The sequence below is a fragment of the Pleurodeles waltl genome, chromosome 2_2 (assembly GCF_031143425.1).
Source record: "Pleurodeles waltl isolate 20211129_DDA chromosome 2_2, aPleWal1.hap1.20221129, whole genome shotgun sequence".
In the NCBI taxonomy this organism is placed as follows: domain Eukaryota; kingdom Metazoa; phylum Chordata; class Amphibia; order Caudata; family Salamandridae; genus Pleurodeles; species Pleurodeles waltl.
Genome location: NC_090439.1, coordinates 808,759,605 through 808,778,052, shown reverse-complemented (window position 1 = coordinate 808,778,052; position 18,448 = coordinate 808,759,605). Strand labels below are relative to the sequence as shown.

General features: G+C 43.9%; 1 protein-coding gene across 1 annotated transcript in view; it reads right to left on the bottom strand.

Annotated features, from left to right (window-relative positions):
- WWP1 (WW domain containing E3 ubiquitin protein ligase 1) overlaps nt 1–18,448 on the bottom strand; it is a 711,039-nt gene that overhangs the window by 92,864 nt on the left and 599,727 nt on the right. The window contains exon 21 of the mRNA XM_069220436.1: nt 6,803–6,907. Coding sequence (XP_069076537.1) covers nt 6,803–6,907 — 105 coding nt within the window. The remainder of the gene's footprint in view (nt 1–6,802; nt 6,908–18,448) is intronic.

Here is an 18,448-nt window from a genome sequence, read left to right as displayed (position 1 = left end):
CTGGTCTGCCCTCCGAAGACGCGGATACTTACCTGCTGGCAGACTGGACCCGGGGCAACCCCTTCTCCATTGAAGCCTATGCGTTTTGGGCACCACTTTGACCTCTGCACCTGACCGGCCCTGAGCTGCTGGTGTGGTAACTTTGGGGTTGCTCTGAAACCCCAACGGTGGGCTACCTTGGACCCAACTTTGAACCCTGTAGGTGGTTTACTTACCTGCAAAACTAACAAAAACTTACCTCCCCCAGGAACTGTTGAAAATTGCACTGTCTAGTTTTAAAATAGCGATGTGCCATTTGTGTGGAAACTGTATATGCTATTTTGCTAATTCAAAGTTCCTAAGTGAAGTACCTTTCATTTAAAGTATTGTTTGTAAATCTTGAACCTGTGGTTCTTAAAATAAACTAAGAAAAGATATTTTTCTGTACAAAAACCTATTGGCCTGGAATTGTCTCGGAGTGTGTGTTCCTCATTTATTGCCTGTGTGTGTACAACAAATGCTTAACACTACCCTCTGATAAGCCGACTGCTCAACCACACTACTACAAAATAGAGCATTAGAATTATCTCTTTTTGCCACTATCTTACCTCTAAGGGGAACCCTTGGACTCTGTGCATGCTATTTCTTACTTTGAAATAGTACATACAGAGCCAACGTCCTACAACATACATTTCTTCTAACTTATTCAAAAGTCTTTGCCTATTTCTGAAGTCATTTAGTACAATCAGCCTGGGATTAACTGCTTACCACAATAGTGCTGACTTTTATTTAGTAACTAAAGTCACTCAATACAGCATCACACATGTACCAGAAAAGCACTCTGGCAGTTATGGAGAGAGAACTATAATTGCTGAATCTTGCACAACATCAAATAAACAAGACATTGACAGGAGGTTAGATATATTTTCCATTCTACTAGTGTCTACTGCTTTATTTTGCTTAGATGAGTATTGTCAAAAAAAGCCAAAACTATTTGTTCCCATCAAAGAGCTGTAACTTTGAAATCTTCTCATAGAAAGGTGTAGGAAGCTGGCCTGGTGTGTGGTGGGTACCCAAGGTACTTACACCTTATACTAGGGCCTGGTTTCCCCTCTTAGTGAAGTGTAGGCAGTGTCTAGAAGCCAGGCTCTCTGGAGGTAACTGTGGATGAGAGGCCAAGGCTTATCTAGGAGACATGCAAAGCTCTTGCAATACCACTGTAGTCACATAGCACATTCACACATGAAAGTAAACACTTAGTTTTACAAAAATAAAGGTACTTTATTTCTGGAACACAATACCACAAAATACTAGAAGGGCAACCTTCTGATAGAAGGTAAGTAATACACTAATTATTATATATACTAATAACCAGTAATAGGCATAGGTTAGGAAACAGTACAAATGTAGATAACCAATAGTGACCCTAGGGGAAGCCCAAACCATATACAAAAAAATGGAATGGGAACACAGGGCCCCCACATCTAGGTAAGTGGAATGTGTAGCTGGGAGCTGGAAGTACTACAAAACCACAGAAACTGGAATTTCCCCAAACCACCCAAAAAGGAAAGAGAAGAAGACACCCAGACAAGACTGCAAGAAACCAGTGATAGATTCCTGGGGAAGAAGAACTGTGGTGGAGGGGACCAAGTCCAAAAGTCACAGTGGAGTCCCCACCCAGCTCTACTTGCAGGAGTAGGTCGATGGTGAGGAAGAACAGGTCAGCACTGCAGCTCTGGAGCCGGAGAAGAGTTCCTGATGGATGCAGAAGATGTCCCACGCAGGAGTGAAGATTGCAGATGGGTGTTGGTGCCAGAATTCCACCAACAAGCCCTGGCAAAGGCAAATTTGCAGTTAGAAAGTGGAGCTGCCGGGGACCAGGAGGACTCAACCCAGGAGGGGAAGCCAGAGGGGACCACCTTTGGTTTCTTACAGTCTAATCGGAGTCTTACACAGCCTTAAACCAAAGTTATGTGGGTTTGGGGAAATACTAGGTACTCACCTCTTCTCTCCTGGTCGCTGGGGGGCACCCTGGTACTTACCTGTTGGGGGTCCAAGCTCCTCCAGCTCCTCTTTATTAATTCCACTTCCTTGGGAGGGGGACTGCCTTTCACATTCCACTTACTTAGTATATGGTTTAGCCCCCCCCAGGGCCTTCATTAGTTGCTACTGTTTTTACTATTGCTTTCATTGCTAATCACTGACTTCTAATGTGTACATATTAGTGTATTTACTTACCTCCTATTGGAGTATTGCCTATTTAGTATTTTAGTATTTGTGTTACAATAATGAAGTACCTTTATTTTTGTAACATTGTGTGGTTCTTTCATGTGTATAATTGCCATGTGACTGTAGTGGTGTTGCATAAGCTCTCACGTCTCCTAGATAAGTCTTGGCTGCCCATCCACAGCGACCTCTAGAGAGCCACTGTCTACACCTCATTAATAGGGGATACCTGGACCTGGCTTACGGTTATAACACCAAAGGTGCGCACCACACACCAAGGCCAGCTTCCTACAGTCATGAAGTCACCTTGTTGCAGTACAGGGATGACATCTTACAGAGTGATGATATAGAACTGCTCAGATTGGACTAGTTGAGCAACCTGAGGTCAAGTATAGGCCTAAGAGCCCTGTCTTTCTTGGGTATGCGGAAGTAGAGGGTGTACACTTCTTTTTCATGCTGATGTAGTGGCAAAAATTCTGTGGTTCCTTTGAGAAGGAGTGCTTGTACCGCCTCTTGAAGGAGACGCTGACGTTCTGTGGAAAGGGCATGTATGCAGGATGGGGGTACTGCGAGCTCTAAGCAGTAACCCTGGCATATAATGAAGAGAACCTACTGGTCTGTGGGGTTTTCTTCCCTCTGTGGGAAAAATCCATGTAATCTTCCCGACAGGTGTGATCGAGAAGGGAGTGGGAGTCATTACTTTGTGGCAGCATTCCTTTAGCCACACCTCACTTGCCCCTGACCCTGGTGTTATTTTCTCCATAACCTCCCCTAGTGCAACCCCGTGTAAAATGCTGCTGCTGCTGGTAAGCCTTTCACACAAGGAATGTGCTAAAATCTCCAGAGAACTTGGTGGTGGTAGCCCAAATGGTGGTAGCACCAAAGCTGAAGTGGGAGGAGGTGGAGGTGAACGAATTGGGAGTGAGCTGGTGCCTGTGTCCTGATGTTGCCTGTGCCTGAGAAAAGGTGTAGGCTCCAAGATAAGCTGCTCCTCAAAAGAAAGTCTCCTCTTCTGTGGAAGAGTACCTGGGGCCTTAGGTGGGGGCTTTGTCAAGATCTTTCCATTCTGATGGTGGATGAAGAGTCTTTTGACGTGCTTTAAGCTATTTCTTCCTGGAAATGCTGGAGTATTGGCTGCTGCAGGTCTTTGGACTCCACAGTTGACGAGGCTCTAGGAGCAGAGCAACTCAATGTCAAAGCAGTCTTCTAGCTTACTGTTGCTGAAATGGGTTTTGGTGCCAGCAACGGCAGAGCAGTCAGGTCCGAAGACAGCTAAGGCTTGTGAAAAGTTTTCAGTGGTGGTGGAGGGAGCTGTTCAAATCTGTTGCTTAGTCTCTTGGCTTGGTGTGTGACACCTGCTGAGAGGGTGGGGTGGGGGGTTAGCGGAGGAGAGGTGGTGGTGGTAGGGTCTTGGTCTCAGCCTTTGCATGGTGACTGTGTGCTACGGACATTTAAGAGGTGGTACTCACAGTTAAAGGCTTCAGGATCCTGTAGCTACTCACTCTCCGATTTGGACCATGAGCTGGGCTTGGGGCTTAACTGTACATGTCAGGGGTATCATCTCCTTTGTGGTGCTCCATTCTGCGCCAAACAAGGCATCGCTAACAAAGGGTTTTCTTGAAGCAGAGGCGAGGCAGGCCGCAAATGCAGCCTTATAGTGTTTGGGGGTGCAGAAGGGTTGTAGACCTGGTAGCAGTAAGTCCGAGGATACCTAGTGACACTGGGGTAATATTGGAAGGGCGTCCTTTCCGTCACTGTTGGGTCATCACTGGAGAGAAGAATTCAAGACTAGGTGCTGATCAGGTGCATTGAAAGAAGCCCTTTCATCAAGACCAAAAGATGTTGGGATGAGGAGAACCCGAACAAAAAGTTTCTATTGTGCCAACAGGAGTGGATTTTCTGAAGTAGACTGATGAGAAACACCACGAGACATCAACACAGAACTCAATAGCTAAAATGTCTGAACTTGATGGCGGAAAACAAAAACTATCTTACAATGGAGCAGATCCCCATGGGCATTATCAGTCACAGGAGGAGTTACTATACTTTGTGACTCGAAAGACTCTTTAGAAGAAAAACAAGTTGCACACGTCTGAGCCTAACACTAGTGGCAGGAATTTGCAGAGCATGCGCATCTGCAGCTACACATTCCACATACAGCAGATTTATTTTGCAAATTATAAAAGGTCATCACACAAGGACATTTTGCTTGCCAAATTACCAGGCCAAGTACAATACTGCATTTACACTTGATGTTTTGTATTTGACTCAAGAGTTTGAGAAATAATAGAAAAAGAGTGAAGGCCACTCACACATCCTTTGTACAGTCAATGGCATACATTTGTCCATTAAGTACAAGAAACATTCTTTGAGGTGAGGCAAGTAAACCATGAGGTGGAATGTTTCATATGACTTCCAAATTTGAGCGACTGTAAAGCAGCCTTCAAGAGAGCATGGCAATATTTGTTTGTAAAAAATGGCCTAAACCACCTCTTCAGAATATGAGAACTCATCTCAGTCTCTCCAGTACCTCCTTTGGCTCTGAAATGGTGATGGTTTCAGTGTCAGAGTGGACTTGACTGAAATCCAGTAATTCAGTCACCTTTCAAGAACCTCCTTTGCAGTAAAAAAAACAAACAAAAAAACATCTGGACAGCTGTGCACATTTATCCTAGGATTGAGCTCTTAACACCAAACTGTGTTCTGGGTGTTTTTAATAGTTACGCTTGAAGAATGAGGCACCTGTTCTAAAAGAAAACAAAAAGTTTTAAAAACAAAACTAGTTCCTGATTTGAACTACAATAAGGTGGGAATTGTGCACATGAATATAGTCATTAAGCAAAAATAATTCCTTATTGAGGCATTTGGTCAGAGTATGATAAACCTCTGAATCAATTGTTTTGGGATTGAGGATGGTTCTTGATATGAAGGAATTTTGCATGAGATGTGTTAAACTCCACTTCACCTTTAACAGAGTCTGACCAGTGGAGGAGCAAGAGAAAAGAGTTTTTAATGGTTCTAAGGCTTTCAAACACTTATGAAGTATGCTGTCATGCTGTTCAGGACATAGCGGTGTTTCAGACTGGTGCAGGTTTCTCAGATTTTTGACTGTCCATTTCCTGATTAACCCTTGTATGCGCAGAATGGCACAAAGGAGGGGAGGTACTTTAACAGTAGGTCTTCTGGCAGCAGAGGTGACTCACCCTCTACCTAGTACCATGAACTGAAGTCAAATTGTCAGCTCAGCTGTGGTTAATTATGCTCTACTTGTGAAAAGGGAGATGATTTCAGAGACAAAAGTATAATTTCAAACCATAACAGGATGACATCAACTAAATATGAGTTTCACCCCATCTTTAAGGGTAAGGGGTCCAACTCCATTGTAAACATGAAGAGTGACTGTCAGACTGAGTAAACATCAACCTAACAGAAACTCTTCATGTTCAGGTGAGGCAGCCAGCCGCTGAACGTGTGCTAAATGCATACGTGGTTGGCTGCCTAAGCTGGACTTTGCCAGGCTATAGATTTCACAACCTTGTGCGAGTGACCTCCTCAGCTTGGCAAAGCACTTGGAGGTCCTCCCCCTCATGATGAGGCGGTGCATCACAGACAGGGTTAGACCTGGGAGGTTCAGTTTTGAGCCATGAGGTGCCTAAGACTGACTGTTCCTCAGTGACACCTGTCGGAGTGGGGTGGGGTCAGCAGCTTCACTGATCCCTCACACTAACAAGTAAGGGACTGCCGCCTCCCCTCACTACCGGACCTATAATAATGTCAGCCAATGAGAGGTGGAAGCAGTCAATGCTCCAGGAAGCACCAAGACTTCCCTCCTGTCACCTAAGATCTCCGTTGGGGCCAGTACGTTTTTTTGTTAATGTTTGGTGTGTGTATGCATGAAAGTATATTTGTAATTATATGATGTGAATGTGTCTCTGTTTAGTTGCTTCTAAATGGTCAGTGTATGTTTGCGCACTCATGAATGGATGGGTATGAGTGAGTGTGCCTGTAGATGGGTGAGTGCAAGAACATGTGTGCATGTGTGGCCCACCTGACTCCCTGCTGGAGTAACTATCCGCCACTCCTAGAGAAACAGGGAATATTTGCTGAGAATGGCAAATGCTACTGAGTGCACAGTACATAATTATAAGTAGTATGAAAAAAAATAACCAAAGAAGTCAGGGGAATTTGAGACTAAATTCAAACAGAAAAATAATGCAAGTTCACAGTGATGACTAATAAGAATGGAATAGCAAAATGGATTTTGTCACAGTCACTTGGCAGAAAAATAGAAACTGAAGAGACTATGCCACAGATGGAAGGAACATGGCTATGTGCCACACAAAGTCATGTGCATTTGTGGTTACTATTTTTAAAACAGCAGCAATAATTTTAAAGAGCTGCTTCAAACCTACCCTACCTGCTACTAATCAAACTTTTGAAAGTACTTCTCTCTTACACCTTGGCTGCTCTGAATGTAGTTCCAAGTGTCATCAAATGTTGAGGCCCTTGTGAAAATATAATTGTAAAAAGAACTTGATCTGGTTTCGCTGTGATTTTGTCACTGATTTTTTAAAAAATAACAAGTTTATTACTGCACCTGCCAGAACCAAATCATCTGTTTGCTGTTCCTTGTATAATGTCGATAGACGGTGTTTCTCTGCCAGTCTGCTAAATCCACCTCTTGCATTCCACAGAGCATCACCTAGGGAATAATCAAAATTCAATCAATGTGTTTTGTAGAGAATATGCAATTTTAAAATGAGCATGCTAAAATTTCAGTTTATGTTTTGTTTAGACTTTCGTTTAAGGTTTATTTTAATTTATTTCTACTACACCACAGGAAAGTAATATAATGGTAAAGTGCACCAGAAGTAGATCTCGATGTATAAATACAAGAGTACATTGATTGGCAGTAAATTGATGAAGATCCAGTTATGCCAGCAAAATGTAAAAGTACATCTAATCAGTAGACAACTGACATTACGAGGTTGGTTGTGAATTTGATAGACCTGTAGAAGGTGATCAAGATGAAGGCATAGGTCTCCTGTAGCTGGCGCTACCAGCTTCGTCCTCAAGGCTTAGTTCTAGCAGAAAACACCAGGATTTAACTCTTTGGCACAGACAGGCAAAAGTAAGTACTTACACAGACTACCCAGATGAAGGGAGTCTCAAGGAGGAGTACTATCTGCTCTTCAGAATAGGGGTGGGTATATATTTCATTACTGCTTATGGTCAGGCATGGTGCACACAAACAAATTACTTATCTGTAAACTGAAGATTCTTCACCTTGTGAATACTTCCAGCAGTCAAGCTAGAACCAGAGATTTTTCTCATCAATTCCCTTGTGCTAGGTGGTGTGGAGCTGCCGCGTGTCAGGTTTTTCCCACCAATGAAGTGCTGTCTGGGCAACACTATAACTTCCACTTCTGAGCATCAACATCTATTTCTTTCAGATATCTGTCCATGCCGTCAGATGCAGAACCTTCAATGATCAATTGTGCCAGTGTGCAGATCTCCAAATGGAAACTTTGTAAAACGTGGACCAAAAGAGTCCATTCTATAGAACAAGGAGGTGGGAGGGTCAGTGAAGAACCTGTAGTTACACAGAGTATCCATCAGAAAGAGCACCATCGAAGGTAAGAAACTTTCTTCTGATTGATACTTCTAATCACAGATTTGTCACCTTGTTAACAGATACCAAAGTAGTACTTCCCAGGTGGTGGGTCCGTGGAACTGTTCAGAAAAACAACCTTGCAGGATTGAACAGGGAAAATTAACTTCCTACCAGGCCTGGCTTTCCAAGCGGAAATGGTTTGTGAACATGTAAGCGGATGCTCAAGTAGCATCCAGGCAGACATCGGGACCGGCAATCCCTGTGCCAGTGCAGTAGTGGCAGCCTTGGCTCTGGTGGAATTAAACTGCAGGCTTCTGGAGGCCATTTATTGTCCTGTCAGGCCAGATTTTTATTCAATGGACACTCACCCTGAAAATGGTCTGCCTTTGCATTGTTCTACTGCTGCTTCATTCCAGAGAATCCAATAAAAAGTGGATTGTCAACCCAATGGCCCGTTGTGTAATCAATGTAGAAGCTTCAACGTCTCTTTAGGTATAAGTGATGAATTCGTTCTTCCTTCTTGGATGGAGGAGAAGGGGGCAAAGGGCACCAGCCGATTGATAGACTGCCTGAAGTAGAAAGGCGTGGCACCTTTCGGAGGAATGCTGCCTTGGTTCACAGAACCAGCTTACCTGGAAAAAGTGTGATATAAATTTGTTGGATGGAGATTGCTCACTGCTTGTAGCTCACTTAAGGAACAAGCTGATGTAATGGCTATGAGGAATACTTTCTTCAAGTTTAGTAAATTCAGAGGGCAACTGCGAAATGTGAGAACTAAGTTCAGATCCCACGGGGTCATCATAAAAGGCTAGGGTAGGAACAAGTGGGTCAGTCCTTTTAGAAATTGCATCACAACAGGCAAATTTAAGACAGATGGCTGATCAGGTAACCAAATGAAAAGCTGATAAGGCTGACAAATAACCCTAACCATAGCCACAACAAGGCCTTACTAGGCCAATGAAAGAGGAAAAAAAAAAGAATGCGAGATAGGCCTGGAAGAACGTTGCAGATTACGTGATTTCCACCATTATTTTGGACTCATGCTGATGTTTTGACTCTGCACTGTGGCTCTTAACCTGTCCCCAGTGCAGGTGCTCTGACCCCTAAAACATGTTGAAATTGGCAATGCTCTTAATCTGCATATTTAACTCATTTATAAGCCCCTGGTATATGAGCCAAAGTGTACCCAGGTCCTGTAAATTAAATTTCATTATTGGACTGCCGTACACATTGTGCCATTCCTACTGTGCAAGTGTAAAACATCACTGCAGGTTTATCAGTGTAACCTGTTTACATAGTTTTAAAACCGCAAATTCGGCCTGTTAAAATAACCTCTTAAAACAGACCTAAACCTTCCTTTTAAATGCCCATTAGGCAGGGAGAACGGTATATAAAAGTAGAACATGTGAAACTTTAATATTAAACATGTCCTTACAGGACAAGGCCCTTATGGCTATTTTCACTGTAGCAGGCTTGGCTTTTCTATACCAAAGCATTGGCATACAACGGTAAAATCAATAATGTGATCCTCCACTTAGGACCTAGCTATCAAGTCCACTCCTGGACTTTTATAACTATTTACTAGAAGCTTAATTAGCTGGTAAGTTCAGATGTGTACTAAATATTTTACATCATCTACCTTTTAAAATGTCATATTTTACCTGCCTAAAGCCTCTAGAACTTCATTTGCATGAGCTTCCAACTGTCACCCATGAGCTGAATAATCCCTTGATGAGGTGTAAACGTGTTCTCAGAGTTGACACAAAGGCCTTGGGAGTGGGGAGGAGTTCTGTTCCTTTGACAGAATGACCAACTGGACAGTGTCATGGAACTTAATTAACTTCAAAGAGGCCTACCCTAGCATAGGCAATTGTAGCTAACACCTGTTCCTGGCCCTCCTTTGTCCTAGTCGGTAAGGCACCAATCCCAGTAGGAAAGGAGTTGCTCTTAGAACTGGTTTTGAGTGACCACAGAGGAGGGGCTGCTCATTTCTAGGGTTAGCACAGAAGCTCTGCACAAGGGAAGAAAGATTCTGCTGTGCTAGATTAAGGTGCGACACATAGGGGATTGTTTGCAGTAGGGCACAGAGGGACTGCTGCAAAAGTGGGTAGGGTTACCCTTGGGAATTTCTTCTCTCATGGTTAGGGAGGGGCCAGGAATAACTTCTATCCAAATGTAGGAGCCAAGCATAAATGCTGCTCCCCTGGGCACCATCTTCAGAATACTACTGGGCCCGTGAAAGACTGCACCTGTTGTTGAGACCTGTGAGAAGACCTGAAAATCTGGACCTGCTCCCACTTGTACCCAGGACAATGTTGTGGACTCCAAGGGTCAGTTGGCGCCCCTTCTGTAAAGCCACAGGGAAATAGCAAGCTCCTAAAACCCCTATTCCTGAAGAGCTCAGCTGGACCTACTCTGGACCCTTCAGGAGTGAGCCTTGACTCAAGTGCTGTTCCTGAAGTCCTAGAACACTTGTCTTGGTCAAAGTGACTTAGAAACGTTTTGGTTCCAAAGACCTCTGGAGGACCACAACAACCTTGGCAGGTCATTCTGACAAAGGTTTGTTGCCTCTGGGACTCTTTCTAAGAGCTATTCTTCAACAGCAAATCCATTTCAGTGGGATATTGTGGAGAGGCTATCAACCTTATGAAGCTCTAATGGGCTACAGCTTTCAACCTTGGCCTACTGGAGTAATCTGAGCTCCAACAAAGTCATGAAATCCAGAAACCTTCACGGGGCGAAGGCGTTGCATGTTTACGGCCGGCAAGGAGCCTTCCTTGGGCCTGAATTTTTTATTTCTACAGCTCAGTGCTTTCCCACCAGAAGTCTACAGCTTTACTGGGAGTTTGTTCAACGGTTATCGGGCCTTGTGGAAACCATCACAGCAACAGCCTCCTGCTATGTCCCAATTACGATTTTTTACTTCTATCACCGAGACTAAGTCATAAGGTAAAGCATTCGACGGGGACGAATCTGGTTTCTGTATATGATCACACATGGATCCAGATCAAGTGCAACCAGATGAGGGCAGTTGGCACTTAACTCCATTTGGCACTAACTTAAATTAAAATTTTAAAACAGTTGTATCTGTGGTTACCCTTACTGGATTTTTTGACATTTTTGTTGTCATTTTATTCATTAAAGTAGTCTTGATTTCCGTAAACTGGATGAGATTTTTATTGTATTTAACTATTTTCTTTAGTTAAGCCTGTCTGTTCCGTGCCATAGCTACAAGGGTTCAAGCTCAGGTTTGAATTGTCTAACCTTTGCAGGACCTAACATGAATAGTGCCATTATTACTTATGGTGGACTATCACCCACTGCAACGTATAATCCACTTCCTCACAAACACGACACAATTTTTCCCCAGTGTGCCACATAAATGGTTTTGGTGGATGGCCTCCATAATGGCATTCAATACTCTGGTAGGGTGGGCAAAAGCAGTCAACTCTCACAGCTTAACCTCTTAGCTGCTGGGCCTTTTCCCCCCCCAGTGCGGAGCCCTTTTTTGGCTATTTGGGGTAGTTCGCGCTTAGGCCTTCATAACTTTTTGTCCACATAAGCTAACAACGCCACATTTGCGTCCTTTTTTTCCAACATCCTAGGGATTCTAATGGTACCCAGAGCTTGTGGTTTCCCCTGGAGGAGACCAAGAAAATAGCCAAAATACAGTGAAAATTTCGTTTTTTTCAAAAAAATGGGAAGAAAAAAAATGGGAAAAAGGGCTGCAGAAGAAGGCTTGTGTTTTTTTCCCTGAAAATGCCATCAACAAAGGGTTTCTGGTGCTGAAATCACTATCTTCCCACCTTTCAGGAACGGGCAGACTTTAATCAGAAAACCACATATTTCAACACAAATTTGGCATTTTACTCGGACATACCCCATTTTTACTATTTTTGGTGCTTTCAGCCTCCTTCCAGATAGTGACAGGAATGGGTGTGAAACCAATGCTGGATCCCGGAATGCTAAACATTTCTGAAAACTAGACAAAATTCTGAATTCAGCAAGGGGTCATTTGTGTAGATCCTACAAGGTTTACCTACAGAAAATAACAGCTGAAATAAAAAAATATTGAAATTGAGCTGAAAACAACAGCCATTTTTCTTTATGTTTTACTCTGTAACTTTTTCCTGCGATGTCAGATTTCCAAAAGCAATATACAGTTTTGTCTGCTGGACTCTTCTGGTTGCGGGGATATAAAGGGCTTGTAGGTTCATCAAGAACCCTAGGTACCCAGAGCCAATAAATGAGCTGCACCCTGCAGTTGGTTTTTATTCTATACTGGGTATACAGCAATTCATTTGCTGAAATATGAAAAGTGAAAAATAGGTATCAAGAAAACCTTAGCATTTCCAAAATGGGCTCAAGATAAGGTTTTGAGGAGCAGTAGTTATTTGCACATCTCTGAATTCCGGGGTGCCCATACTAGCATGTGAATTGCAGGGCATTTCTCAAATAGACGTCTTTTTTACACACTCTCTTATATTTGGAAGGAAAAATGTAGAGAAAGATAAGGGGCAATAACACTTGTTTTGCTATTTTATGTCCCCCCAAGTCTCCCGATAAAAATGATACCTCACTTGTGTGGGTAGGCCTAGCGCCCGCAACAGGAAATGCCCCAAAACACAACGTGGACACATCCCATTTTTTGAACAGAAAACAGATCTGTTTTTTTGCAAAGTGCCTAGCTGTGGATTTTGGCCTCTAGCTCAGCCGGCACCTAGGGAAACCTTCAACCCTATGCATTTTTGAACACTAGAGACCTAGGGGAATCCAAGATGGGGTGACTTGTGGGGCTCTGACCAGGTTTTGTTACCCAGAATCCTTTGCAAACCTCAAAAAGTGGCTAAAAGAACAAGTTTTCCTCATATTTCGGTGACAGAAAGTTCTGGAATCTGAGAGGAGCCACAAATTTCCTTCCACCCAGCGTTCCCCCAAGTCTCCCGATAAATATGATACCTCACTTGTGTGGGTAGGCCTGATGTCCGCGACAGGAATAGATCACACAACGGTCAATGTTGGTCCTTACGTGAGGCAGCTGTTGACCCTGGGGTGATCCATTCCTGACGCAGGCACTAGGTGTAGGCACTCAAGTGGGGTAGTGTTTTTATCAGGACTGGTGAGGAGTTACTGGGTGGTAGGAATTTTGTGGATCCCAGCATATTCCTGTAGTTTGTGTGACAGAAATGCGAGAAAAATAGAGTTTTTATTCAACATTTCAGCTTTGCAGGGTATTCTGGGTAAGAAAACTTTGGGGAATCCACACAAGTCACACCTCTGTGGACTCCCCCGAATGTCTAGTTTCCAGAAATGTTTGGGTTTAGTGTGTTTCTCTATATGACCGCCGAATCCAGGACCAAAAACACAGGTGCCTGCCTTACAAAACCAGTTTGTTTTGCCATAGATAATTTTGATGTCTCCACAATACGATTTGGGTGGTGGAATTTGGGGCTGAACTAAATTGGGGAACTCCCAAGAGAGCACTCTCTCTCTCTCTCTCTCTCTCTCTCTCTCTCTCTCTGCTTGCCGCCGCATTCACCTGCTCTCTGGGTTGGGCTAACCCACTATTACCCAGTTGCACAAACAGCTTGCGAAGGGACAGCAGGACTGTCCTCATCACCTCCCTCATAATGTACTGGAAGAGGTGTTATCGAATTGGACTCCTCCGACTGAAAAATCACTCCCAGAGTCTGCGCCATTGTCCTATCCCTCAGATGCTGTCTCAGTATCTGATGTCTCAGTCTTTGATCCTATGTCAGAGCGGTCCTCTATAACCCGAGTGCAGGCAGCAGTCATCCATCAAGATGCCATCTCTGCTATTGGCTAAACTGTTGCTCTAAAACACTAGCCTACGTAGACAGTCACAAAATCAATCAGCACGTTCTTTCAAGACACTCAAAAAACACCTTGTCACATTCCATTCGTCACAGTCTTTAGCACCTCCTGCGCCCAGTCCAACAATCATTATTGGTGCTCCCACTCTCTCCTCCTAGGATTCCCTCATTACCACCCAGCAAAAGTGCCCTTCATCTCTCCATAGCCGCCCTCCACCCCGCACATACATTTCATTGGTATTATAGTGCAGGTAATGGCTGACTTTACTAATGTACTCAGCTATTTACATAAAATACAGATTTGCTCTTTGCAGTAGGCATATAAACCTTCTGCGCTTCTTTAAGGCACTAAAACTGCCACTAGACAAGTCTGACCCTTTTCCCCCCAGGGAAACCACACACATATTGACAAAAGTGATATATATATGACAGCCAACAACCTGAAACTCAACTCAAGCAAAATCGAAATAATCCTCTTTGGCCCACACAAAAACACCTGGGACCCCTCATGGTGGCCCACCACGCTAGGCCCTGCACCCACCCCCGCCAACCACGCACGCAACCTCTGCATCATCCTAGACTCCTCCCTCTCGATGACCCAACAAATCAACGCTCTCACCTCCTCATGCTTCAACACACTCCGTATACTGAAAAAAACATTCAAATGGATCCCCACAGAGACCAGAAAAACTGTCACTCACGCACTCATCAGCAGCAGATTTGATTACGGAAACGCCCTCTACGCCGGCACCACTCTAAAACTCATGCGCAAACTACACGCATCCAGAACTCAGCAGTACAACTCATCCTCGACCTCCCCGGACACGAACACATCTCTCCACACCTCAAATCCCTCCACTGGCTCCCCATTGACAAAAGGATCACCTTCAAGATCCTCATCCTCGCACACAAATCACTCCACAACACAGGCCCTGCCTACCTCAACGAGAGTCACCTTCCACACCCCTACACGAAACCTCCGCTCAGCTGACCTCTCTCTCGCCTCTGTCCCCCGCATCAAACACACCACCACCGGGGGCAGATCCTTCTCCTACCTTGCACCCAAAACCTGGAACGCCCTCCCAACCCACCTTCGCAAGACCCAAAACCTACTTCTTTTCAGGAAGGGCCTCAAAACCTGGCTTTTCGAACAGTGAACCTCCCAGCCCCTTTCCCTCCCCTCACCCCCCCCCCCCCCCAAGTGCCTTGAGACCCTCACGGGTGAGTAGCGCGCTTTATAAATCTCTTTGATTGATTGATATATATAGATCTATCTATCTATCTATCTATATATATATATATATATATATATCTATAGATATATCCATGTACACAGATATATCTACATAGATATATCTATATATATATAGATATCTATATATAGTTCTATTTTTTTTTTTTTAGTTGTTGCATGGTTCCTTGGGGGCCAAAATGGCCCCCCAGGGAAACCCTACAACATCTAAAAAAAATATATTGCCCCCACAGGGGGTCACCCTGCCCACGGGCGACCCCCTGTCTTTTTATTTTATTCATTTAAAAAATAAAAAAACAAAAAAAATTCCCCTGTGGGCACCTACCTTTTTTTTTTTTTTATATGCAAAAGAACGATGGATTAAACCCAGATCTATGACTGGGGGTGAGTGTTTGACAATGTTCAGCATTCCGTCCATCACTTGTTGTTTTTGCTTTGTCACCCTAAGTGGGAAGGGTATGCCCAGACGTGGGTCCCGTGCTTCCCATGCCACTGGATTCAAGCTAGCCTGGCTGATGAGGGGTGAAACCCCGAAACCGGTCCCAGGATACTTGTTTCCAGTCCATTGAGGACCTGGCTTGGCAGTTCGGTCTGGACTGTTCCCATGAGGAACAGGGTCAAGACTGATTTGCATATGGCTGGGTCCAAACTGGGGTGGCATGGTGAGCAAAAGAACAATGGATTAAACCCAGATCTATGACTGGGGGTGAGTGTTTGACAATGTTCAGCATTCCGTCTATCACTTGTTGTTTTTGCTTTGTCGCCCTAAGTGGGAAGGGTATGCCCAGACGTGGGTCCCGTGCTTCCCATGCCACTGGATTCAAGCTAGCCTGGCTGATGAGGGGGGAAACCCCGAAACCGGTCCCAGGATGCTTGTTGCCGGTCCAGTGAGGACCTGGCTTGGCAGTTCGGTCTGGACTGTTCCCATGAGGAACAGGGTCAAGACTGATTTGCAGATGGCTGGGTCAAAACTGGGGTGGCATGGTGAGCAAAAGAAAAATGGATTAAACCTTTTGCCTGGTAAGTGTGCAGTAACCACACATAATATAATTAAAGCAGCAGTTATGCAAGTTGCTAGCAGCAAGAATAAAATGAATATAATTTATGTAGAATGTTCCCAGCAGCCTATTATCCAAAGGACTACACCTATGTGCTATACTAGGAGAGCATGGAGTAGTCAACTTGCCTTTAGAGATATGTGGTGGCCCAACACACTGCGTACATGTTCACAGCAGATCAACTGTTATCAGACTTAAGTCAGCAGTGTGTGTCCCTCAGAAGGGAAACACATGATCAGCTGGGCTCAACTCCTCACTGTAATGACTCAAAATAAAAGTGGATTCTACAGCGCTCTGGCAGCACCTCTTGTGATAACCTGGTGTGAATGCCTCTCAAATTCAATGAGCAACTCACAGGGTTTATACAGGGTTGATCCCTGACCGTTAGCCTGCGCCAGGGGACTTTCCACTAATCAGAGACAGAACCTTTATAAAGCAACATAAAATGATGCATTAAGCTTTGCAATATAAAAACATCACCTTGCATGAAAAGACATTGTCAAAACTACATAATTAGGAAGAGATGAGTTTTGGCAGTTAACTAGACCAGATATGATACTAAAATATGCCAAATGACAGACTTCCACCTAATTCAATTAAAAATCTTACACAGAGCCTACTACACCAGGACGGACCTGCATGTTTAAGATGGGTTGAGCATCGGATGATCAAATCCTACGGCGATGCTATAGCCGGGCCCCCTACTACACACACACACATTGGGAATGACCGAAACTGAGAACCTACTGGAGGTGGGTGGGCGATAGAATTATGGCAACATTGAGCGAGGAAGTGAACTCACATCCCAGTTGGTGTACCTGGGAATCTGGGGTTACCAAACAATGAACCGCTACTGCCTGTAATTTGACCTTGATGGTAGCACGTAGAGACATTCTGATATACCGGGGGAGGCTCCTACCCTGCTTATTGTGAAGAAATTGGAAGAGGGCCTACACTGGTGTAAGGGGGCAGAGAAACTGATATACCAAGCGCGAGGTTGCCCATGCAAATTTGCTAAGATATGGGGGACCTGGAGGGAGGCAAGAGAAAAGGAAGACTTAGGGAGACCTATGAGTGCATGTCTGCAAACAGGTGGATCAGAGTCATACCGGGGAATGGGTAGGAGAGATCCTTAAGCCATTGGTCACAGCCAACTGGGAAAAGTATTATGGGTTGTACTACTGTCTTGTCCCGACCCAACATATACGTGACTACAAGTATTCTCATGTATAATGTATCCACGTGTCCTCAGAGTTGGGTGAGGTGGGGAGGGGGGTTCGGTGTATGTAGTCAGATTTATTTTCTTCTCATCACATAAATTGAATAAAACAATAAAAATATATGTATATGCCAAATGGGAAAATAATGTGGCTTAGTGAAAAATTAAGAAAAAAATAGTCTGATGATAGTTCTCTTTCAAGGGGAACACAGTCTTTATCACTCAATATTGGATTCTGTCAATTTTTTTGCCGTATTTGAGGACAACAGCCTTATAGTTGCCAACTGAAGATGTTGTCACCTCAGTGTAATCACAGGCAGCATATGAAAAATCCATGAGATAAATTGGCACAGAAGGCATGGTGCCCGCTGACTGTGGAATTGATGGACAGTAGCAAAGGAACAAACATAGTTCCAGAGCATTTAAAGATGGTGAGAGTACCTTGACAGGTGGCTTGAGGGACATCAGCAGTGCCAGCCAATCCTTGGGAAGCTCTTCAAAGGGTAAAGCTTATTCTTCAATGCAAACATTTCGCAGTATAGACAGATGCATTGCTCGATAGTGCTTCCGGTGTGACTGCAATGGTTTCAGGAGAATTTACACATCCAGGAAAGCGACTAAGGGCTGCTCCAGATGTAGTTCCAATATGATTTCAGTCAACAGTTCATAAACCAAAAGACTGGATTCACTTGTAGAGCATCCATTCTGCGAAAGGACAAGATGCAGCTTTTACTTTGTTCAGAAAGCCATTTGTTCCTGATTGAGGACTGGGGTTTCTCAGCACTTTTGTTGAGGCGAGTACTCCATGTTGTTAAGGAGTTTGATATCCCTATTTGATCAGGAGATAGATACCAACACCACAGCAGATTATTAGAATAAAGGTGGGGAATCCCTCAAAAAGGCTTGAGAAGGGTTGAATAAACAAGGGAATTGCATTTAATACATTTTTAAATCAAGTCACCTGAGAAGATCTGATGTGATGTTCTTAAAATGGTAGCAGACACATTGAAAATCACACGATGTCTGCAAAGTGAGTGAGGTATTTCAGCAGCGTCTGTATCTGTTAAGCAGTTCTGTCTGTTTATAAGTTAAAGGTCTCAGCCGCAGAGGTAAAGGGCACCTCTCTTTATAGAAAACAATTTTACAAATTTTGTCATAACAAGTGTCCTTCATACGAATTCTAGGCCAAAAGAATCCTTTGATTAAATGGTGAGGAGGTATTGGGGGAAGTATAAACTTATACCATAACTGAGGACAACATTTTAT